Source organism: Culicoides brevitarsis, chromosome 1 (assembly GCF_036172545.1).
Source record: "Culicoides brevitarsis isolate CSIRO-B50_1 chromosome 1, AGI_CSIRO_Cbre_v1, whole genome shotgun sequence".
NCBI lineage: Eukaryota > Metazoa > Arthropoda > Insecta > Diptera > Ceratopogonidae > Culicoides > Culicoides brevitarsis.
In genome coordinates, this window is record NC_087085.1 from 24,489,404 (window position 1) to 24,515,113 (window position 25,710).

The window sequence follows — 25,710 nt, forward strand, 5'->3', positions numbered from 1 at the left end:
GATTTTTTCACTTCCGGCACCGATTTTTTCATTTCCGGCACCGATTTTTTCCCATGAGACGAATGCAATTGAAATACTGAGATTCTGGTTTTGAAATACTATTTTTAGTTCGGATTCACGCCGTCAGCTTCCTGCGGCATGTTTTTAACCGGATGTTTGAATTAGCAATGGCGAGTTATCGCTTTAATTCGTCTCAAATATCGAATCACCAATGGCGATTTGACACTGTAGAACAGTATCACATACGTTCGACTCACACAAGAAAAAGTAAACAAATCGTAGAAATCAATTTTAAAATTATTTTTCATTTTTAAATACAATACAGAACAAACGAAAATCATTAGGAAAGCGAAATGAGTCCTTGCAGCACCGATACCTTCAAATTTAACGATGAAAAGTTGTTTCAAGTCCTTCGGGACTGTTTGCCAGACGATTTGACGAATACTCAAAATCTTCTGTGTGTTTTTGACGACGTTTTGTTTGCCTGGAACAGCAAAAACTGCTGCGTATTGTCTTTAAATTGGCGTTTGAATCAGGTTAAAGAGCCTAATAAAGTAGCTTATCAGGTATGTATCCAACTTTATTCTTTTTTTTTCGTAAGACGCAAAGCAATTATACTTGTTTGAGGTTATGAGAAAAATTTACCCGGCAAAATGAAAGGGCGATTACTTCTAGATTTGTCACACAATTGAATCTAATCTATAAATTTCTTCGTCAAATATTGTCTCGGTTCATAAAAATCCGACAATTTCCTGCAGTTTATTCGAAAATTGCCTCAAATATAATGGCTCTATCAAAAGACACTAAATTTCAATATTAACATCGATTCCGTTATTCCCCATGGAGTAATCTTTTCATAGTACAATTTTAACCCCTTTTCTTCTCACAAAAAGAAAACAGATTCTGCAAAGACATGTGTTGATCAGAGTCTGTTGTCTTTTATATTTTTTTTTTTATCGGAAGTGAATCTATATTTGAATGTTTTTGTTCGAAAAAGTTAAGGGGTATCGAAAGAATGATTCAAAATATTTATGTTGATTTTCTTTCCTCCGTAACATGTGAAATAACCGACGATTCAAAACCCTTGTTCATATTTACGATAGACATCTCAAACAATTTTTCCCCAATAAAAAATCAAATAAAAATATGATTCAGAAGGCAATACTTCCTGTGTAATTTTTTCGCCTTGCCTATTTTTTTTCTTACATTGAATTGGAATGGAAAATAAAATGAAGATACAATATGGGAAAATGATAAATATAAAAAAAAATATAAAAAAGTGTATCAAATAACAATAAAACTGGAGTTGAATTTGACTAATGTTTGCATCATTGTGATTCAAATTTTCTAATACCTTCTAAGTAACTTTTCTTCTAAGCATAAAAGGAATCTGGCCTTGCTTACATTTTTTTTCATACAGTTCTAGGCATTAAAATGTAGCATCAGTCATATAATTTTATTACAATTATGAGTCGTGATATGCGTGAGTGTTCTGATTCTCTCCTCGTCAGTCATAATTTTCTTCTGTTTTACGATATATCCCATAAGACAGTCGTCGCTGCTCGATGATACGAAAATGATGATTATTGTGTGCTATTATGAGGATTGTAAAAAAATTATTGGCTCCATCTTTCACACGTAAAAAAATAGAGTGCACAAATGTAATATTTTATGATTCTCTAAACATGCTTGTGATGAGTTGCATTGATGATGTGAATGAAATGTGCTGTAAAAAAAGGACAAGGAAAAATCTGTTTAGGATAATTGAACACTAATAGAGAAAGTAATATGATACGAGCAGAAAAATGAAAATGAAAAAGGGAAGAATCATCATAAAAAATTTACAGTTCATCAATGACGATAATCGTAAAAAAATATTTGGTTCTGCTTTTAAGGAAGAAAAACAGAAACTAAACGGAGTATAAAGTTGTAATAGGTGTAATATTAAGATTCCATACATTTCTTGAAGAAAATTCTACTCCACTCAAGATAAATTACTTTAGACTACAAACTTTCCAAAAGACAACGCAACAATCAAGAGAGAGATAAACCAAAAGCCACATGAAATGAATCACGCGGTCAAGTAAATTAGATTAAATAAATCTCTCGTCGTCCAAATGTATAAATTTTCCTTGAAGCAACATTCATCTTTGAGATTTGATTTCCTCACATACCTTAATAAAAAAACAAATACTTCCCTCTTCTTTTTCTTGCACATCTTGAAACGTCTTTTTGATTCACTTTTTTGAAGGGAACCCCATAAAATATTTATACTTGGACACAACTTATTATCTACTTATATTCACCGCCTCTCTTCTATCCTACATGATGATACACAATGATGATTTTTGATACAATTTCTTCTTTTATGGGGTCATTTTTGTGGTACATAAGCTACTTTCATAAATACACAAATAAATAGATTAATGATTGTTTTGATCTTGTCAGAATGCCTTTTGTCCATTTTATATTGAAAGGGAGTCAAATTGACCATTCCTTTAAAATTTGAGTGAAAGATTTTTGGTTTCTTTCAAACAACGGTAGTTCCCCTCTTTCTTACTACATTCACCATCACCACTTGAATGTATCATGTTTCTTACAAGAAAATCCGTAACACGACATGAGATGTTTAAATAAGTGTGGGATTTAAAATTGAAAATATATGTATACATTCTTGAGTTCATGGAGGTGATTTTATTGAAACTATTACAAGATTATGGCAAATCAGATTACGTTGAAGAAAAGTGTTAAAAGTTGACCACAGACAAATTGAATTTAAATTCCCAAGTGTTTGTATCATGTAATTTCTTCATAAAGTGTTTGCATTACAAGTTTTCATTTTTACATCGATTTACTAGAAAAATCTCAATTATAAATTGTATTTTTTTTAAGGCGCGCGAATAAAAAAGACGGTATTATACAAAACATTCAACCTACAGTGAATGAAGTTATATTAATGTCCGAAATTACTTTGCTCGGTATTCTATGAATGTTGTTGATTTTACTTCTTTTCAATATTAGTTTTACAATCTGATGGTTGATTTTTAATTCATCCCATCGTAAGTTTTCTTTATGAATAATAAATTTCTTAATTTTCCTATTTTTCTATAAAGCTGCCTTTCATTCTCACTCTCAAATATTGATTAGTGCTAGACTTGCTCCGTCATACATGTGAATGTACAAAAGTAAAGGAAAATTATAATAGTACACAAACATCAGGGTAAACAAGTTGATTTTAAACACAAATTCTACAAACAAGGATTAAAATAGTCTTTTAAATGAAACAAGGTTTACCGTTTCCCTTTTGTGAGTTGATGACGATGTCTATTTCCGATTGTATATTTTCCCTTTCATTCTGAATATCATACAAAGAGTACCAACTATTAGAGAGAATCTGCTTTTCAAAAAACAAAAACACGATTGCTTATTATCAATTCTATTTATTCTTCCTTATAAAATTGAATATTCCTTCTGATATTTCCATATTTAATCAGATGCAGACATCATCGTTGTTTTTTGCTATTATAGAAAATTCTTTATGACGATCTATCACATGCAGAAAAAAAATTTATATGCAAAAAAAAAAGATGATAAGCTACGGGTTTTGAAAGTGAAATACATATATAGAAATGTTTTAAAAAGATGTATTTTTATCATAGCCGATGCATTTTTTTTTGGGGAAAACAATGCACTTTTCCACTTGAATTGTTTACTTAATATTTTATTTTTCATACATCGAATGACAGACTCAACAATGTCAAGACTGATTTCATATTTATTTCAAATATAATTTTTACGTTTAACATTAATTGGTATTCAAAAATTTGCAAATTTGATAAATTTGGGCGGATTCACAAATTTTACGTTCATGCTTACGCGCAGGTTTCGATTATCGAGCATCAATAGCGATATCAATTTACTACGTACATCAAATGATTAGAATATTGAAAACTGATTAGGTATTGGTTGTTTGAAGCGTATCGTTTTATACGCATGTTTCAGTCTTTATTATTGGCAAAAAGCCCTAAAATATTGTTTCCGCAATCAAGACCATTGTATAAGATACGCTATTTTATAACTGTTTTACGATTTTTTTTTAGATAATATCAAGTTAACGTTTTTCCTCTTCACTGAAAAATTTGCCTAAAAGCAATATGAAAAAAAAACCGTTTCACACTACAATTAAAGAGTAATTAGAAACGTTCTGCAATTCATGATTTCGTAATTTTCGAACTCTGTTGTAGTGCACATACAGTTTTGCTTCTAGCATTTTGCTGTACCTACAAGTTTTTAGTCCATAAACGAATGAATAAATTAATTTTTTTAAATGCAAAAAAAAGTTATAAATTACAGGAAATAAAACGCATTTATTATAACAATTTTTCCATACACTTGAGGCATACACTCGCGTAAAAGTGGCAACAATACAACTAGCAAGAGGATAGTTATCGTTCCACGACAACTTTATATTTTTTCTGCTACCGTTTGTAATTAGAACCGAGTACTGAGAGTACTAAAGTTCATATATACATGGGAGGAAAAATTGGATGGGAAAAAATTAAAATATAATCATACAACCAAACAATTGTGTATTCCTTTTTTTAATTTTCAACGGATGTTAACGACAAAACCACTGCAACCAAGCGACTTTTAGGAAATTTAAAAATCTTTGATAAAACTGTTTTTTTTTTGTTTTACAAAAAGCGGAAAATGCTCGAACCATAATTAAAAATTTTGAATCCACTATTTTTATTATTCAGTAAATATATTTTATTTATCATTTATGCTGGTATTACAGGAAACTTTGATATAATGTTAATCAAAAGTGTTGCATTCAACTGTATAAACCTTATTTTCTGTATTCGCGAAATACTTTTGAAAATAATTGTACAACTATGGTTAACATTTTTTTCTCTTCAACAAATCCTTCAAATTCTCAAAAGATTTTTCTGATAAAAAGAATGTGTGTACATATATTACTATTCTTTTGTGCTGTTTTCATGGGTTAACCGTGTATCTGAGCTATGAAAAAAAAATTTACAAAAAATAACAGTATAAATACCACATAAAAGAAGCCGTCCACAAACAATTATAAACCTCAAAAAGTAAAATTGTTATGAAAAAGCGTTGTTTGTTGGGTGTCCTCTATGCTATGTTATAATATATCAATACCAAATACCAAAGTTATTTGAGAAAAACTAAATATCAATAGAACTAACAAAATATCTTGATGAAAAAGCTTGTGGTATGCAAGAATAATAAACAGTATATTTAAGAAGTAAGATAAGTAATCTAAGAACCATAAATAAGATTTTCATAAAAATATTCAGTAATTCCTTTACGTAGGCCACTAACCATAATAAATAATAAAATTCTGATAAAAAGTTCATCAAACATACATTATCACGTCTTGGTCATCAAAGACAGATTAATGGAGTCATCATAATTATTAGTATCATAAAATGTGTATGAGGGTTTCTTTTGGAAACTGATAATATAATAATAATTATATAAGAAATGATATTTATGATGATCAGATGACTCATTAAATTTTTTGTTATAAAAATATTTACATTACTAAACATGTATGGCGAACATTAATGGAGCACCTGATGTCACAATCATTTATTTGCCATAAATAAATCCAGAGAAATTTTACAACAGTTTGTTAAGAGCTTTAAAATTTTTGAAATGCATGGCAAATATTTAAAAATTTGATAATTCATTTTTTATGATAACCAGAACCAGTGTTATAAAATTGAAGCAAATTATCGTTTTTAGTCAAGTAATGATGATAAAATAACAATAATAAAAATACTAAAGCACTAAAAATGTGTGAAAAGTCCATTATTTTTATTAAGAGTAATTATATAATTTTAATGATATAAATTCTTTGGATTGTTTTATGATTACTCTATAACTTAAATTGAACAATACGAAAGATAAAACCCACGAATATATTTACCTATTCGTAATTTAAAAAACAGAGGTGGACGATGAAGAAATCTTCCCCATTCACAATATTAAATAAAAAGAGTTAAATAACAATAATTCACTTTATTTAATAAATTTTTGCATATTTCAAGATATGTAAATCAGGGAAGTAATAATAGAATAAAATTGTGTACATGCACTGTGAAAATTAATGACAAACCCCGAAAAACTAAAATATAAAAGAAAAGACACAATTCTCTCATAACTAACAATACTAACAAAAGAATGAAGTTTATCATAAAACTACCCAACCCACCAACATTAATGTTAACGGCACAGAAAGAGCATCAGTGTAGTAAAAGTATCCAAAGATTTTGAATTTTCTTTTAATACTTCCGTGAATTTTAAAATAAATTTCATACTATTTTACAGTCAAAGGATATCCCGAATGAAATCAGTCTAGCGCAACAAAAATGGAAGGAGCTCGACTTGTCTGTAGCTACAACCCATTTAATATGAATGCGTAGAAACAAACTAGAAAACCATCGTCTTCGGTCGTCACCGTAACACACAAGAAAAATTACGTAAGTTTATTATTATCATTATGATGATGATAATAATACGAGTATAACTAAATTAGAGCCAAGCTAAAGTTGTTCAAGCAATGCAAAAACGCATACCGTTCAAGAATATTTCATGAATTGCAGTCTAATTTTTGGTTCAAAGCGCAAATTTTCCTATGCTTTGGAGTAATTTAAATATAAAATTACTTTATTTCTGCAAAAATATGAGAAAAAGACAACAAATTACCTTTCACATCTGATTTGCTCTGAAAACCATAAAAATTTAAATATAATAAATCCGTCCAACGTCCTCTTAATGCCTCGGATTTTAAAAATCTTCTCTGGCAATATCGGCCTTGTTAAATAGAATGTTGTTGACTTTTCTTATTTTTTAATGAAATATTTATTCGCTATTTAATCGAAAATTTAGGTATATAAATATATATTTTTTTTGAGTTTTAACTGATATTTTTATTCAAAATATTAAAATACATCATTTTTTGCATATGACATTACAGTTTTTAACAATATATTTTTTCTGACAACAATAAGTACCTTCTTATTATTACTTGCAATTACATAATGATAAATAAACATTGAGAGGAGCAACTTCATCTGTTACTCGAAAAAAAATATGTAGGTATGGAATTGTCTTTCTGGTATAGTCGGCAAGTCTCTAAGAAAATGTGTCTTTGTTTGGCGTTTTGTAAACGTATGTCTACGTAAATATTTAATTTGATGATAAAATATTAGCCTTGGGTATTGTTTGGCTTGTGGATCAAGTACCATGGATGTTTATGAATGTGTATATCTTTATACAAAAAAATTCTACTGATTTTTAAAAAATTTATTAACAATTTTTCTTACGGTTTTTGTGCTTTTATATTTTTGTTCTCTTAAAAGAGACAATATCATGTAAGATTTATGTTGCGTATGGTAGATTAAAAATGCTACAAGGTGATTTCTTGGTTTTCAGTGCGTCTCTTGATGGTTGGATGAATATTAAATACGCGATCGTTTAGAGCGACAAGCAAGGGGGTGTATCATCGCATCAATTTTTTAACAACTCGTGCACGTATTTTTTTTTCTCTCTAGCTGGAACATAATAAATTATAATGAGAAACATCGCGACTCAATTTTTTCATGTGCTCCTTAGTACGACAGGTCTTACTTTTCTTTCGCAATTTAAGAGCAAGAACGGAAAAAAAGAAAAATATATCACATCTTTAGGCATATTGATTAAAAAACTTTTTATTATTATTTTATTATTATTTTGTTGCTTTTGCGTCGCTTTTTACCTTAGGGACTTGTAATAAAATAATGGTACATGAATATTTGTCGAAAGACTATAAATGAACTTCTTAAATATTAGCGATGTGACACATACACCATAAAGGTGGGTAACGAAAGGAAAATTGCTTTCCATCAAACTTTTTTAATACCCATTTGCATCAAATCTTCATCCCAAACATGAAAAAAATGCTTTTGGCATGTTTTGAATTTTCATTTTTGTTACATTGTCGTCCGAATGAAATTTATTTTATTTAGTAATTAAATTAAATAAGAAATTTTTGTTTTTTTTATTTGTACAAACATTTTTTCAAATAACAATTTATATGTAGGTATATGTTTTTTGATTTATATTATTGTCAAAAAGATTTGTAAGACATTACTACTTTTTAAAAATTTAATAAAATGAAAAACTGAAAAAAAATTAATTCACAACAAAAAAAAAACTTAAATACCTAATAACGATGTATCTTTGATATTCGAAATCTATTTAAAATTTAAGGCCGTATACTTTTTCCGCATTCGTGAACATTAAGGGAATAAAGACTGAATTGAGCTAAATTATTTTTTTTTTTTGTTGCAACACAGCAACAACTCACTGAAATCTACTTGTAATTACATAAAAGTGGTTGTCAACACCCAAGGACTCGAAAAAAAATGTTAAAAGTTTTCCAGAAACCATATTAAATGAAAAGCAATATTTGCGGCATCGCTTTTATCAGAGAGTAAGCATAAATAGAAATTTATTTTTTATGTATTTTACTTTAATTTAATATTTTTCAAGATCCTGTCCAGTGCCCAAAGTGACAACTTGAGGAGCGAGATGCTAAGAGATGGTAAGAAGAATATTTATAAATACTAATATCTAGCATATCTGTGGATTTAATTTCTTCTTTTATTTCATTTGCAATTACTTTTGTATGACACACAAGTCTAGATGAGAGAAAATAAACGAAAATCATATGTAACAAGCTAAAATCTGAGAAAAGTAGAGAAACTTGATTCATTTTTAATGCTCTTTAATAAATAAATACTGCTTCTTTGCTCGGCAACGTCATTCTTTTGGTCACTTTCCACAATTTCAGATCAAAGGTTTTGCAAAAGACAGGCATAATCAATTTTTTTTTCTAACAGCTTATTTATAAAACTGCTGACAGAAACAGGGTGCTAATGAAAATAAAGCAGATTAATGTAATGTGGATTACTTATTTTATTCTTGTGTAGTTGTTTACTTAACTCTTACAATATTAGTTTATTTAGGACATTAAATATTTTTGTTTAGAGAAGATTTTTTCAGTTTACGTATTTGCCTCAAGGAATCAGAAACAAAGGACACACAAAAACTTTACAAATATCACATTTTTAATTGAATTTATATTATCATTTTTCATCTGTACTTCAATAAATGTGTCAAACCCCATTTTTTCGAGAGCTATTGTTTTGTAATAAAATAACGTATAAATGATTTTCGTCTATTTTTTGATGTCATTTCTCATCATTTCACCAAGCATAGAGCAAACATTACATTTCGTCATTTTCATGGCATAGACAGAGGCTTAGAAAACAATACATCATTTCGAACATTAATACCACATGTAAGTTTGTATAAGTTTCTTATATGGTCAACAGAATCTTTTGTCATAACGTGCTCATAAGTATAGTGGGTTCGTAAGAGTAAATAAATGATGACCAACATAGCGGAAAGGAAAAAAACCGGAAATGCTGGAAAACAAATAAAACATAAGTTTTCTCTCTCGTTTATTATCATCTGATAAAATTAATGATCAAATTGATTAATTTATGTTTCTTTATTCATCTGAATTCTCACTTAGAAATACACTCACAAGCTTTTCTTTTTTTATAAACTATTATTCTTCACCTGGCACAATTCGCTACATCGATTATTTTTAACACAAAATAACACATTTACTTGATTTATATATTGTGAGGATTGGCTGTTCTCTTCGTTCATTTATGATAAATATATATTTAATTGCGAGCATTTACTACTCATTATTTTTTTTGTCTATTTTTCATTGTGACACCTAAATTTTTCCGTGAGCGCAAAGGTCATTCATTGGTTTCGTCCGACATTCTCTAATTAGAATATTAAATACACACAAAATGTCTTTTTCAGTGTGTGACACCCAATATTATTAATGAATTTTTTTAGCACTTTTGGGGGTGCAGAAAAATGTTAACACAACATTACAGTACAATACATTGACCAGTAATAAATTATTCAAACGGATGTTCGATTAATTACTGCCGATCCTAGTTTTTTTATGGTAAAGCTCGTACAAGATATATAGTATGCGGGAATAATAATGACGAAATGTAATGATTATAATAATAATGATATTAATGATTATTAATAAAGGTATCACAATATAAATGGGCATGTGTTTGAACTCTGGGGACGCTCCTTGATTTTTATATGATGTAAATATAATCATTTTTTTTTAGATTCATGTTAGAGTAATTTGCACTATTGTCCTCTATAAATCGAAAATAAAACAGTTTGTCATGTTTCTTGACATTCCTTGAAATATACTTTAAAAAAGTAATTTTTTTATAACCATTTTCTTCTTTATGCAAGCAAAAAATTGATTTTAAATCCCAAACGTCCTTAAATTATTTTTTCATCCTGCTATTTTTACACACCACCACTGTTCACTATGTTCAACCCTCCAACCTAAGTCGTCTTAGAATGTTTTTTAACTTATAATATAATAATCAAAAATAAAAAAAAATGAAAGAAAAAATTAATCACCAAATTTTAATTCATTTTATGCCTTCAACACAAGAAACGACCGAAAAAATTGCATGTATTAACAATGAATGGGGGACCATCAATTTATGCACGAAGTAAAAAAAAAGTACCGAAGAAAAAATTACTCGTATTAATTTTGTATTGTAACCTGCGGCCTTATTTTCTATTTATTCAAAAAAGCCAGCTAAAGATATGCGGAAAAAAAATAAATAAAATAAAAATGAAGATGAGCAGTTAAAAAATGGTTTAAAGAAAAAAAAAATAAAGTGAATGTATACATCTTTATACATAAGCGAATAAGTAGATGAATGATGTACCTATGTAAATTATTATTAACAGCGTTCGAAGAAGGGGCAGAGGATATTTTTTGTCTGCTCATTTAGTTTAACAACAATCTATGTGCACTTTAACGCGGCGCAGATCTATTATCCTTGATGATAATTTTTTTTAGACTTCGATCAACAAATTTTAGGCAATTTTCAAAGTGTGAGGCTGGAAGGAAATTCAAAGTAAAACATTTTGAATCAGCGTGGCCATTCAAGGAAAATTTAAACGAAGCAGCAAAATATAATCATAAAATTAAAACGAACATAGTAAAATATAAATGTATCTAGGGAAATAGACATCAAATCTCGTCATTTTGATAATGTTCAGAGAGATGCCCGGAATTTTTTTTACTATATCGCCTATGTTTGTTTTTTTTATAATTCTCTACGGGGATTTTCGCATCAGGGCGAATGTGAAAAATTAAAATGTTTCTCATTAGGAACAAGTTGGGAGTGAGCATCACAGTACTTGTAACGATAATGAGTTCAAAGCGTGAAATAGGAAAAAACAATATTTTGTTTTTACTGTTAAATGGAGGACATTAGTGCCGATCATTTGCTAATGGAAAAACATAAGATGATTAAATTTAAAAAAAACGACAGGTGATTATTTTTTTGCTCTTTTCTTCGATTACGTTCTTTTTATCCTTCATGAAAAAGTGTGCGACGCATTGTGTATGATTCATTTTTTTACGTAATATTTAATGTATAATTTGGCGACAAGAATAATAATCATTAATTTGACACCATTAAATTTTTCTTTGCATTCATTTTTAGACAAATGTAACATGACTTATAGAGATGAAGAATGGCTTTTATCCTTATGCTTATCCTCCATCATATCTGTGTGTTTGTTTGAGTTTGTCTGGCATCAAATTAGTATAAATCGTAGATGATGTAGTACACTAATACAGGCAAAACAAACAAATATTTTTCACAATTTATACCCATTTAAATTTACTGATTTTTGTGACATGTGTGCGGCATTAAGACTGATGTGTATATTTCAACCCTTTTTTGTTCTTTCATTTCCTTTGTAAAATGTGTTGTATGTGATTTGTAAGAAAAATAGCTATCATTCCTTTTCCTTAATGAATGCTCTGTAAAAATTATATTTCATATAATATGTATGTATGTAGGAACGAGCAAAAGGGTAGTCAATGGAAGAAAAAATCAAACATCATTTTAATTAATTGAACAAGTATACAAAAAAAACATGTGGTCTCCTCCCTTGTCTTTTGTACCTCTGACCAAATTCTTACTAAATAATGTAATCCTATAAAAAGAAAAATATGCATTAAGATCACCAATAATAAAAAAAATACTAATTTTTCACATTAGAATACGCAAAATGCCAAAAAAAAATTACGATTGTGGTAATTTTAACTTAATATATAGGACAAATATAAAATTTGCCATAGCGAGCAAATAACGACAAAAATAATAGAACGCAAAATAGATGGTGCATATTTTTTAAGATTATGGCCATAAAAGCTAATTATACCGATAAATTATCCATTATTTTTTGATATATGGTCGCCATAGATATTCCAATTGTATATTCGTATCATTATTTTTTTTGTGTGTGCCATAAAAATTATGTCTGAAAAAATATTAAACTCAGCTTAAAATTATCGCCTTACAAATTTTTTATTACCTTCATTGCTCCTCCGTATAACATGCACCTCCAAACACAACTGACACAACTTTCCAATTTATTATTCAAATTTCTACCTTTTCTTACATTTAAAATATATATTCAGCAAAGTCATAACAAAATAAAAGTTTTAAATAAAAAGCAATATGATAAATATATATTCAGCAAAGTCATAACAAAATAAAAGTTTTAAATAAAAAGCAATAAAATTGATATATGCAATCTTTGGAATCTCCGAGTTCTCTTTTAATTTTCCATCTTCAAGAGCATTTGAAGTAATTCAGAAAACAAAACTCATTTTATTTTGTCTGCATGATTGGTGATGCAAATATTTGTTTGTTTACCCAAATAATATTTGCTGGTCGACACTTTGATTTAAGATATATATCTTGTGCGCAAACAAACAGTAAAATGGGTATAAAAGGGATTCAAAATTAAATTCTTGATGTTCATTAATTTCACATTATACACAGATGTTGCTCTTATAAGTTTCTCAAGATGGTGTGTGAATGTTGAATAACTCGAATAAATTCTATTGTATTTTCTATAAGATTTGTATGTATTTATGTAAACATAGGATTGAGGAAAGGTGGACATAAGTAACGACAAAATATCTGAAAATCTTTGTTTAGCGAAAGAAGTTCAAACCACCTTATATAAATAACCGAACCAAGCTACATTCAAAGTAATGATATTTCGGTGTAAAAATACCGCAATAATACGAATAAAAGCTTTTTAACTTGCTTTCTATTAAATTACATTCAAGGTTCCAATTTTAGAAAGATGTACGAAATAAGTTCTTTTATAAAACCAAAACAGTATAGTGTAAATAATTCTTACCAAAAAAAACATTTTCTTTTAGTTTTTCTAACAGTCAATATCGGAATTTTTTACTGTTTTTTTTTAAATCCCTTTTTTTCTAAAGTTAGGTGTTTATCTGTTTTATAAAATGTTGTCCATAAAATCAGCTAGGCTGTAGTGTGGTTCATTTGAAGAGAATAAAATAAATATAATATTAATAATAGCAGAAAAGCTAGATTTAAACAAAAAATAAATAAATAAAATCATTTTACAAATTTTTACCATTATTGGTAGGTATTAGCTATATTAGTGCTCTCTCAAGCATTTTCTTTTGAAATATAAAACAGTATTGTCATTTATTTTCTTTATTTGTTATTTGACCTATTGGGCTCATCATTATGAGATATTGTCAAAGAAGAAGTAAAGATGGTACAAAAGATACCTTAATTTATGCCAAAAGAAAAAAATAAAAATAAAATAAAAAATAACATGAATTTGATTGATTGGAAGGTCGTTTGGTCCCCTCTTATTTCACTTATTTTTTATTTGCACTGGTACTCGTGTTGCACGTGCGAAGAGTACGTTAGTCATGGTCAATACCTCTATTGCATTAAGACGACCTTAGTACAGAAGAAGCCAAGTTCATGGAAAATGTGTATGTGATAAATTGAAATGGGGCGAGAAAAGCAAGAAAAATGAGATGTCGTTAAATTTGTTTTTTGTTCGCTCACTTTGGCGGATTTTTTAAGAAATATAAATTGAGCTTACATAAATTATTTAATAAGGTTTCCTTTTATGATAATTCATCCCTCTTGTTGTTACGCCGCTCTAATGTTATTATTGTCTTTATCGCATCCTCATAAGATAAATGACAAGTTCATCAAAATACATAAACAATAACACGCCAGAATAATGAGACATATATCAAAAGAGAAGCTATTAGCAAATTGATGAAAAACCTGATAACACAACTATTTTAAAAACAATTTGAACTAATGTAAATCATTTCTCATCGACAAAAATTTATAATAAGCAAATTCCACTTGAATATGTTATCAAGTCTTATTTTGAGCAAACATTCTTTCCACAAGCCATGAAAATGCAATTTTATTCTGTTTCGCTCTATTTAACAAGCTCTCTTGCCTATTGGTACAGACGAATTTCGTAAGAATTCGTGCATGGCCGGAAACCGTCGCTGTTAAAATGACCTTTACCATGCAGAAATACATACATATGTATGTATAACGGAAAATAAATTGCAAATCATGGAAAATAAAGGAGTAATTTTCTGCACAATCAAAGCGACAAATGTTGTCAATTTTTCTACTTGTCACGTACGAGTCTTACAATCGCTAGCAACAGCAAATAGAAATAACTTTGTATTTCAGACGTAGACGGATATGTTCATGAATGCAAGTGCATTTGCTAGTCGATTCAAGACAAAAACTAATATGAAATATGAATAAAAATGTGTTTCTCCGTTGAAATCTCCTATACCTTGTATACCTATAAAATAAAAACATCCCAATGGAATTGCATTATATACGTGAATTGCATACATGATTTTGAATATCTTTTTTTCAATTTTTTCTTAAATGAATTTTTCAAATAGTTTTCTCCCAAATAAATAAATAAAGACTAATATTTACTTATATGTATTTCCATTCTATCTTACATAGCTGACATTTCCAAAAATATCTATGTTTATTATGAACTTTTTGTACCCAAAATAGTGAATAATAATAAAATTTTTCTAAAAATAATTTTAAAAAATTGAAACATGATTGTTATGAGTTTCCACCAAACCAAAAAGGCCATGATAAATTTATTATGATTATTGTCGACCTGTATACTTATTTAATATTTTATTTCATCAGAGTTTATAAACTGAAAATTGCGTACCTATTTTGAACTTTTGGAGTCGTATAGACAAAAAAAAATAAAAGTTATGCTCGTAATAAAAGTTTCACATGAACAATTTTAATTAGAGATCAAACAGGAAAATTAAAATAGTATATTATGTTTATTTGAGTATTTTTTTTACCTTAAATTTGACCACAACTATGATAATAACACGCTACATTTTTGCATATTCCACATGTAAAATCATCTGCGATAAATGCGATGCAATTAGAGATGCTGGTATTACCTAGCCATTCATTTTCCTTTTTTTTTATAAAAAATGAAGCCACGTTGCTGACATCTTTCTAGTTACCATGCGAATGTAAAACCTTTGTGATAAAATATTCAATCTACGAGACGACAAAACAGAAAAAAATATTTGCTTGATATATGGGTGTTCATATAACATTTTGTACGGTTATTATTTGTATGCCAAGCTGGCTTTTGAGCAAGCAATGTATGGATCTTAATAACATTACTTCAGTACAAGTTACAGGTACACAACAGACTGCAAGTTAGTTTGTGTCAAAACAAAATATCTACATGTAGCTTTCGAGCAGGTTGTAAGACCTTTTGGTTTAAAACATTACTGCATTCAAACGAAACGGAGGACACAGAATTGTTCAAATAACCACACGCAAAGTTGATGATGTGATTGTTGTGTATATGTATGTTTGTTGATGATAAATACCGTTGAAAATTTTGTACTTTTTTTTAACAGTTGATGGGGAACATTTAAAACACTGTAAAAACATGCTAATTCGGTGATTTTCTATGTTTTGTCCCACACATATTTATTCAAAGTTTTCCTCTTTTACATGTTAGAAAATTATTTTGTTACCTTGTACATCGTGAAATGTACATCAACTATTCCCATCTACGTGCGCTCTTAATACCTCAAATATCCCTTTTTCGCAATTAAATAATGTCCTTTTGGCGATGCGTTGTAGCTTCGTTATATGTATGTATGTACTTCGGAGAAAACCGCAAACAAAGTATTTGTCATTCATTTTGCGCTCTCTTCTAATTTATTTGTTACACGGTTTGCTGTACATCTTCTTCAACACTATTTTCCTCTGTATATTTTCAGACATTAATTCCATCAGCACAACAAAATTATATTGTTAACAAGGTTTTAGCTAGTAATGAGGGTAATTTATTAGCAATATGTGGTTCACGTGGTGTTTCAATTATCGAGTTACCAAGGCGTTGGGGCGAAAACGGACAATTTCAGAACGGAAAGGATGCGATTATGTGCAGGTAGGTTTTTTTCTTTTTTGATAACTTTGCATTTTATAAAGAGTAGCAAAGAGCTGTCACATTCAATACATTACTTTTCTTATCTTTTTATTGACTTTTCCTGGATAAACACAAAAAATCTTTATTCAAAAAATACATGCATGTTCACTCTCTTTTTTTAATTATCCCCTTTTATAATAATGTTTTTGTTTTTCTATGCATAGACACGATTTTTTCATATTTTTCGCGACGCCAAAAAAAAATACTCGAGTAACATCCACGCACACTCTTAAATGACTCAAGTGAAGTGATTAAAAATGTTTATTTAAAGTTTATGGCCTTTTGTACATGAAAAAAAAAACTCAAATAAATGTTTCATCCACGAAAACAAGTAACGCGTCGTCGGTAAAATGGGGTTGACTTTTATTATGTTGAATTTTTTTCTGTATGAAAATGATAATAATAAAAAGAGACAAAATAGGGTTAATTTTTTCGTGTTTAGCAGGAGGATTATCAATGTAAAATACGCGTGTTTTTTTCTTCTGTTGATTGTTCATAATACGAAAAACCACTCCAATGACTGGTTATGGATGTACATAAAGTGATGTTATAATTTTTTTACGCGAAACCTTTTTGGATGTACTGCTGATGAAATGGATGGCGTAGAATGCACACAAGAGAAAATGTCAGATAAAAAATTGGATGTTTGAACAAGCTATTTTAAATGGGGACTTCTTATCCTGCACTGTCATTAAAATCTTTTTAAATTTATATGACAACGTGAATAATGACACCTTTTCCCTCTGGTACGAGCTTCTCTTCTGCTTTCGCCAAGCATTTTTTTTTTCTAGAATTTCATATAATGTTAGATTTCAGAATTGAATCAAGTATGTTTCACTTTATTTCAATTTATAAAACAACAATATGACAACTGGATTTTTTCAAGGTTCACCACATTTAATTAGTTATATTGATAAAAAACTGAATTAAAAATTAATCACATCATCATTCAAAGTCAACGAACTTCATTTAAACACGAAAATGTTCAACCCATTTTCCTGCTAAATATTATTAAATTACTGAAAAACGCTTTGCCCTGCGATTCAATTTAATTATAAAAGAGGAAAACTTTCTAATTGTAGCACAACAACTGTGTGTTAAGCAAATTGAATAAGGTAAAAATTATTACAATTCGAATAATTGCAGCAAAACAATATTTTGCAAATTAAAATTCGTCTGTATACGCTTAAATATTTCAACAAAATTCTCCAAAGGAATCAAAACGGCGTGTAACCATAGCTCCAGTCTGTATTATTATTATTATTATTTTATATTTAATAATTTTTACCAGTCATAAACGTCAGTTATCACAGAAAATATAGAAAGAGAAAGGCGTATAAAGAGACACACATAGAGTGGCAAAAAGCTACCACAAGATAATAATTGCAAAATTTACAATTAATTTAACAAGGAAATTTGTTAACTGACTTCTGGCAATGAGTGCTCTTATGTGTGTACTCTCTTATAGATTTTCCTGTGTAAAGACGCGAATGAGTAAATTTCTTGTTGAATTTCTGTCTGTGATAAGTTTGATGTTCTCTTATTTGATTTTTGGTGTGACCAATTGTAAATGGTTGAAAAAAATGGTTATTGAAATTAAATTGAATTGAATTTCAAAACAGTTGTGGCTCTTTTCACTGCTACATACTATTTTTAATACTATGTTATAAGTTTTAGATGGAAAATGTGCGGTACATAGTTTAAATATATATTTCCCCAAAATTATTTTCTTTATCACAATTCGTAATTACACCTCTCAAAGTAAATAAATGTAAAACAAAAGCTCCAACGCTAGGAGTTTTGTATCTTATTTATATTTTTCTTTTGAATGTAAGTTCTTTCCTTGTTTTTAAGGGTGACACTTGTAAAAATATATTTTTGAATTGAACTAATAAAGATAAGAAAACGGTAACACGCGCGTAAAAAGCATTGTCACTTAAAATTATGATTAAACTTTTTTCCATTAATTTTGCTATGTTCTGTGTATTCGTTGATTATTATTCTTCGTAATCGTAACAATCATAACGAAATTGCGTATAAATTGGCACATTATAAATACAATACATACACACTTTTCATCAAAAATATCATTGACAAATTTTCCGCATAAAATATAAAATAAAGAATGAAAGAATAAATTTTTGTTGTAATTGTACCCAACACGATAATATTTATATATTTTGTAAGTCACATTTGTGCTCTCATCAAGGTAGGTTATTGTGTATCTACTACTTTACATCTAATTTCCTGTATGTAAGGACTATTTTCACTCAAAGACACGCCAGAGTATTTAACATTTTTCAAAAAAAAAAAAATAAAAGAAGAAGTATTTGTGAAATATAAGGAATGAGACTCTTATTATTATTACAAAAGATGATCATCATCATTATTATATTGCTGCGTTGAATTTTTCTGACTTTTGTGTTTAGGTTTGCGTCTTTTCATAGCATCGCACAATTTATAATAAAAACACACAAGCATTTACATTTTATTTTAACATCTATCTATTGTTTTATTTCAAATGTGATGTGAACAGGGAGAGTGGCGCTAGTGTTTGCAAATGCTAAAATTTATGTTTGTTGATGAGTAAAAAAGCATGAATAAAAACGGAAATAAGTATTCGTATAAGACTACTGAAGCGCATTCTTTTTTTTTTTGCATTTCATACTACTAAAACTTTTATAAAAATTATTTAAATTGAAAATTTTTCACTATAAACATTCTATCAAACTAATATCAAACTTTAAAATGTTTTATTGTATCTAGTTTTGATTGTATCTGTATTTTACATCTTTCAATTTAAAAGTGTCTGTCTTCTCTCTGTAGGTACCATAATTTTGTTTTCGATTTGAAATTTTTGACATTCTTTTAGCAGACAACTCCAATCATTATAATTGAAATTTTGAATAAAATAAAATGATGAAATCCAAAGGTGTCATTAAATGATTTGTATGACTAAAGTTGTATAAAATACAAAATAGCTTTAGTTAATCTTTGTTCAAAAATTTCAAATTGGTAGCTAGATACATACATAGATTTTGAATAAAGTTTTTCTCTCGTTATAAAATTTTTACATAATATTTTCATTAGAAAAAGGAAAACGTGCGTTTCTGCTCTAAAGTCAAGTAAATACAATAAAATCAACATACAAAACACATTTTCCAAATCATTATATTTTTAAAGTTATCTACCAAAAAATAAAATGATAACCTACCACCTATAAAGAATATATTTTGCATAAAATAATAAACGAAGGGTGGGAACTGATATAGAGGTGTATTTGCTCCTGCTTAAAAATATTATTATCTTCATCACAATTATTTTAAGGCATCTCGTTGTGTTTTGTTTCTGTTGTATAAAACATTGTTGTCAATACTTTTTCGCTTGTTTGAATGAACCGAAAGAGTAGAATATACGTATTTTATGTGTATTGTGTGTCAAAAATTTTTCATCTGTATTTTTCCTCGAAGAAAATTATGTATAATAATCTCCAATGTCTCGTTCCATACAAAAAATATTCTCATTTACACAAGTATCTTGTTGAATATCTGTGGAATTGTACCTTTGTCGTATTATTTGTTGAAAAAGTATAATATTAGGATCATGATGCAAGTTACCTTGCTCGTTGTTTACATTATCTAGTATTTACATTTGGTTTGTTTACACTCTCTTCTACAATAATTGTAGTTATGAAAAAGAAAATACAGATAACGAGATAGTAATATTTTTGCATATCTCGATTATGCACGAAAAAGGTATTTTATAATATGGTATAAAGGTTGAGATGCCTAATGACTAACTTAAAAAAACAAGAAAATATTTATGGAATAAATGTTAATGAAGAAATATAATTTGAATATTTTTGCCATATTTTTGTCGGTTGTTGGATCATACCGATAAATTAGAGCATTTGAAGTCACTCGCAATCCACTATTTTATTAACAATTTTCTATGAGGGACATCTTATAATCCCTCGCACCACAAAAATATTTATGTATATAATTTATGGTGTGAGTATACAAACAGGAAAATCCTTTCAATGCTGATGATTTTATTTATAAACTTTTCATTTCAGTCATAAAATTTGCATCGAAACTTCATTTAATTAATCTAGGGTTCCAAATTTAGTTGAGTATTGAAGACAAACAACAAACGACTCAAAAAAAAATGTGCCAAAAAGGACTTATAATTGTATTTAGTCTTCGTGTAAACCCCGAAGAAAAATAACGTAGTTTCACTATACTTTTTACACAAATGTATATTTTTCTTCATCTTTTTAATCATCTGATTTGATGTAAACGCGAGATGATCGTTCTATAAAAAAATTAATGAAGAATGGATGTTCTCAAGGGATGATAAGCCTAAAATAAAAATAAAGTATCTTCACTTTAGTCAAAATGTACAATAAAAAACTTTTTACTATTACATTTTGCCACTTCTTCTAGAATTCAAATTAAAATATTTACCCTTTATACATATTAAATACCTGTATTTCAAACAAGTAAACAAAATACATGAGAAAAATTAATGGGTAAATCTTGTTTTTTCAAATTGAACATCTTTGAATCTTAACTTAAATCACCTTATTTTATTATTTTGTGCATTTTTAATTATATGCTTCTCATAAATTTATATTAAATACAGAATAAGTTGCACTTGATTAAAAATTCATGTACAGATTTATGATCCTTGTTAATTAGAATTTATTTACTTTAAAATTTACGAAGAAGTGAAAGTCAAGATAATCGAAATTTGGTAAAAATCATTGATCGCTAGAACTAAATTTTGATTACTGATGAATTGATTTAAAGTATTTTTGTATCATTTGATTTGATCTAATGATAAGTATCAACACGTAATACCTAGTTATTGAATAAATTTTCGCTCCATACATTAACGATTTTGTTACTTTAAGTAACGATATAAATAATAAACATAAAGCATGAAAATAAAAGTCATAATACACATAAAGAGTATTCAAGGATAACTCACGTACTCTGCGACAAAATAACCATAAAACATGAAATTAAGAAAACTAATGATACAAAAACCGGATAAATAATAACAAATAATGGCATGAGAGGGAATGAATGTTTTGAGATGTTGAGTGCGAGCTGACTTTTGCTTTGATAATGTGATAAAAGGGATAATACTGCATAATGATGATACTTTTTAACCCCTTTCACAGCCACCAACCATCACCCTTTATTGCCGTACACGCATAGCATTACATTTATCCTTTAATAACAGATGAAAAATATTTAAATTTTAAAGTATTTACGTGACGAGAACCTCTACTCTTTCTCCTAAAACTGTGTGTCAACAAATAACATTAAAAGACTCACATATTATTAAATATATTGGATGTATCTCTTATGTTTGTGAGACACAAAAAATTTTTGAATATTCCTTCATAAATACTAATCCATGTTTCATATTTACTAAAAGTATTAAAACAAATAGACAAGAATTTCATTTATGCCTTCTATGTAGAAAATATAAATGAAAAACTGAAATCCATTATTTGATTTTCATAAAATTTATTATATACATATGCCTAAATGAAGGAAAATTATATTAAGAAAAACCAAATATTTTTTTCATTTTATTTTATTAATCGTTTAAAAAATCGAAACAAATACAATGTATTTTGAATATCAAAAATATTTACGATATTAAAAATAATTGTATTTATTTTTGTATAACATTAAACATTGAGCAAAAAGATAAAAAAGGGGTGACTTTGTCTTCTTGAAATGTTTTTGAAGTTTCTCATTTTCATCATTTTATTTTAATAAAATAACACTAAGCGGTACTTATTATTTTTGGAACACTCAGACATCATGACATCAGCGACATTCTCGAATTTGCTTATAAATTATCTAATATTTATATATTGTAATAATATTCTTCTTATATTTAACCATTTAATGTATTTCATTCAAAGTATCTGGTGCACAATTCATGAGAAGCAGTTTACTTTTATGGTTTTAATCATATTTTTGTTATGTTTATGAATATACTGAAACTGCCTTCATAAAAACGGATAAACTTTTTGCTCTGCCTGTAAAAGAAACACAGAAGATCAATGTTTTATTCGAATGAACACAAATTAGAATTATTCCGAAAATTTTTCTCTGTGTATTCACATAAAAGCATTATCATCGCTCTGCAGCTATCTGACAAGCATAATTTTTGTATTTTGTGAGCTAACATTTGCTTTCACAAAGTCGAGCGATTCATGTTTTTTCTCTGTTAAGTTTATTGCACACCAAAGTTCATCATCTTTTTCTTTTTTCTCGTTGTGGAAAAATTAAAATTTTCTGTTAATCATCTCCGAGAAATTACAATATATAACAGTTGATTTTTTTTATTCATTCATACAACATTCATTATTTTTAGTCAGGCAGAGACACAAAACCAATGACAATGTTTATTACATTTATTATTATTATCATCACCAAAGTAATAAAATGGGAAGAGGAGTCTGTTTCTTTAAATTTTGATACTGTAGCATGACATACGAACAAAAATAAAGATAATTAACATCCAAAATACTGTCTAGTAAAAACTGACTTTGAATGAAACAAGAAAACAAAAGTAAAAATTTATACATAAGAATACTAATTATGCCAATAAATTTAGCAACCCAATTTACTTTCAACAGTAAAAGTCTTTGTATAAAAGATGTATGTATAAGTATACCTACAAAAATTATATTTTTATGTGTACAGAATGTGGAAACGTGGTAGAATAAAATAAAAGATACCAAAAAATTAACAAATATAAATTTTCAACCATATTTTAATGGAAAAACTTTAGACAATGTATCAAGAAAAATTTTTGAAAATATTTTCTCACTTTGTCTGTTTGTGCATTGTTCATATGTATAAACAAAAAAAACTTACTTTTGATAGTGAGAAAAGATTATTCGTATAACTAGACATAGTAGTTAGAGATTTCTTAGGAACGACACCTACATATATTCATATATTAACCACATAAAAGTTCCATAATTTTATAGTTTTTCATATTAATATTGGGCAAAAGAAGGATTTTATTCAAAATTTTCATGCAATAGCAGCTTTACAAAATTAAGTAGTCACCAACAAACAATAAACATAATAATTTTTAGGCACAAACTCATTAAACACAAAATAAAAACTTGAAAATATAAAAGATATCATTCAAGTACAATAAAGATATATTTGAGTTGTTTTTATTATTTTTATTATATTGCTATTTCTTTAGAAGAAACAAAAATAAGCTGTCTGGTAAATATACTATCCATTTTTTTCATATTTATTTTATCAACATCTTTCATTACTTTTATTCCTTTTTTATAACTTTATAGATAATATTATATATATATATATGTAAATACATACATAGCTGTTAAATTTTTACACTCTTTTAAAACAAAAAAAGAAAATGTCAATCAGAGAAAATTAAAATTCAATAAAACGAGTTTCCGTTTCTTGTTAAAATCTTTTTCTTTTGTCTTTGTTTTAATTCGTCATAGCCGAAAAGAAAACTTGCGAGAATACAATGCTAAACCGCAAAATCAAAAATTATTTTATACAAATTCACATTTGCATAATCGACTAAAATAATTCGATCCAGCGACTCGAAACAATACAATTAATTTTGAATAAATCACTTTTCTCTTGGAACATTTTACGGCTCTACGACGTACACGTACTTATAAAAAAAGATGCACGAGAGATTTTTCCATCATCAGTTTTCTTCAGCATCACAACTGTTTTGTTTTTTCAAGCAGAATAATAGGTACAAGCAATTATTTTTCCATTTTATTATAAAGTATAAAATAAAATTATTATAGACTGCCATTGGCATATTTTGTGTTTTGCTGTCAACAGTCTTTGGTACGTGAATTTTGTTTATTGATTATTGTTTTGTTTTTGTAGTTGCGCTTCTGTTTAAAATGTGAATAAATTATCAATCATAAAGGAAGTCTGTTGTTTTGATGCGGCGAATGAGTCAATTGTCAAAGAAAGAAGGGAGTAAAATTCAGTCAAGAGTTATTGAATTGATTATTATGAAAAAAAAATCAATATAAATGAGATATGATGAAAAATTTTAACTTGAATTACTGAAAAATTATAAAAAAGGTACATGTACAAAATTGTACTTAAATGTTTTTTTTGCGGTTTGCACCTACATTTTTCCCTCTTTTTTACATCTTACCTTTAGTTAGAAAAAAAGAAATATAAATTATTGCTTGTACGCCATTCATATTTCTTTTGAACTCTCTGCTTTAGCATACCACGCATAAAAAGGGTAATACACTAAATAATTAATATAATTTTTTCGAGATGAAAAAAACCTGCGTCACCCTTTCATTTAAAAAAATATTTTTTTAAAGTCCTTTATGACAAAAAAAAAAAAATAAATTGTAAGATAAGATAAGCATTGTAATATCCATATTTTTGAGAGTATATTTGCTTAATTTGGAGGAGGCCAATATGTGAATAAACACACGTGCTTTTATTTTATACATTTTTACTTTTCCTTGGTATTTTTCACAAAAGCCCTTCATTCTATTTAATTAATAATAAAATTTGAATGAAAATTGTAGGTTTTAACATTTTTAATTTTGTGGGTTTTTCATCCAAATAAATGTCCAATGTTTTTTTCATTCTGTTTAGTAGACATGTGAGTTTCAGGTATAATTTTTCATTGTATTCCTTTATTTTCAAGGGGTAAACGTGAATAAAAACATATAAATTCAACAAATAGTACAAAGTGAAAATTATAATTTTGCGCATTATAATAAAATTCCTAAATAAAATATATTCTTCATCAACTCATTCTCATTTTTTAATAATCAGGTACTTTTGTGTGCGGTACGTGAATTTGCAACAACTTTCTACAGTTTTTATTTGAACAAATACTTAAATATCCCTTAGCTGTGTGCATGATGCGGCCGAAAAATTATTAATAATATTATTATTTTCCGAAAATAACGTTGTACAACAAACCTTTTTCTCTAAAATTAGTGTATTAAAATAATAAATGAACAATCCCTTGATATGTAGGATTTCTCTTTATGTTTGTACCTCTGAATAAAAAAATAAAATGAAATTCAGTGCCCATCCATTTTATGTGTTTATACGTATAAATTAAATATACTATTATAATGGC

The 25,710-nt window shown here is 27.8% G+C and overlaps 1 protein-coding gene across 1 annotated transcript in view; it reads left to right on the forward strand.

Moving 5' to 3' along the window:
• Positions 1 to 258: 258 nt before the first annotated feature.
• LOC134828741 (nuclear pore complex protein Nup88) overlaps positions 259 to 25,710 on the forward strand; it is a 34,556-nt gene continuing 9,104 nt past the window's right edge. Inside the window, exons 1-2 of the mRNA XM_063841731.1 lie at positions 259 to 566; positions 16,337 to 16,506. Coding sequence (XP_063697801.1) covers positions 354 to 566; positions 16,337 to 16,506 — 383 coding nt within the window. The 5' untranslated portion in view covers positions 259 to 353. The remainder of the gene's footprint in view (positions 567 to 16,336; positions 16,507 to 25,710) is intronic.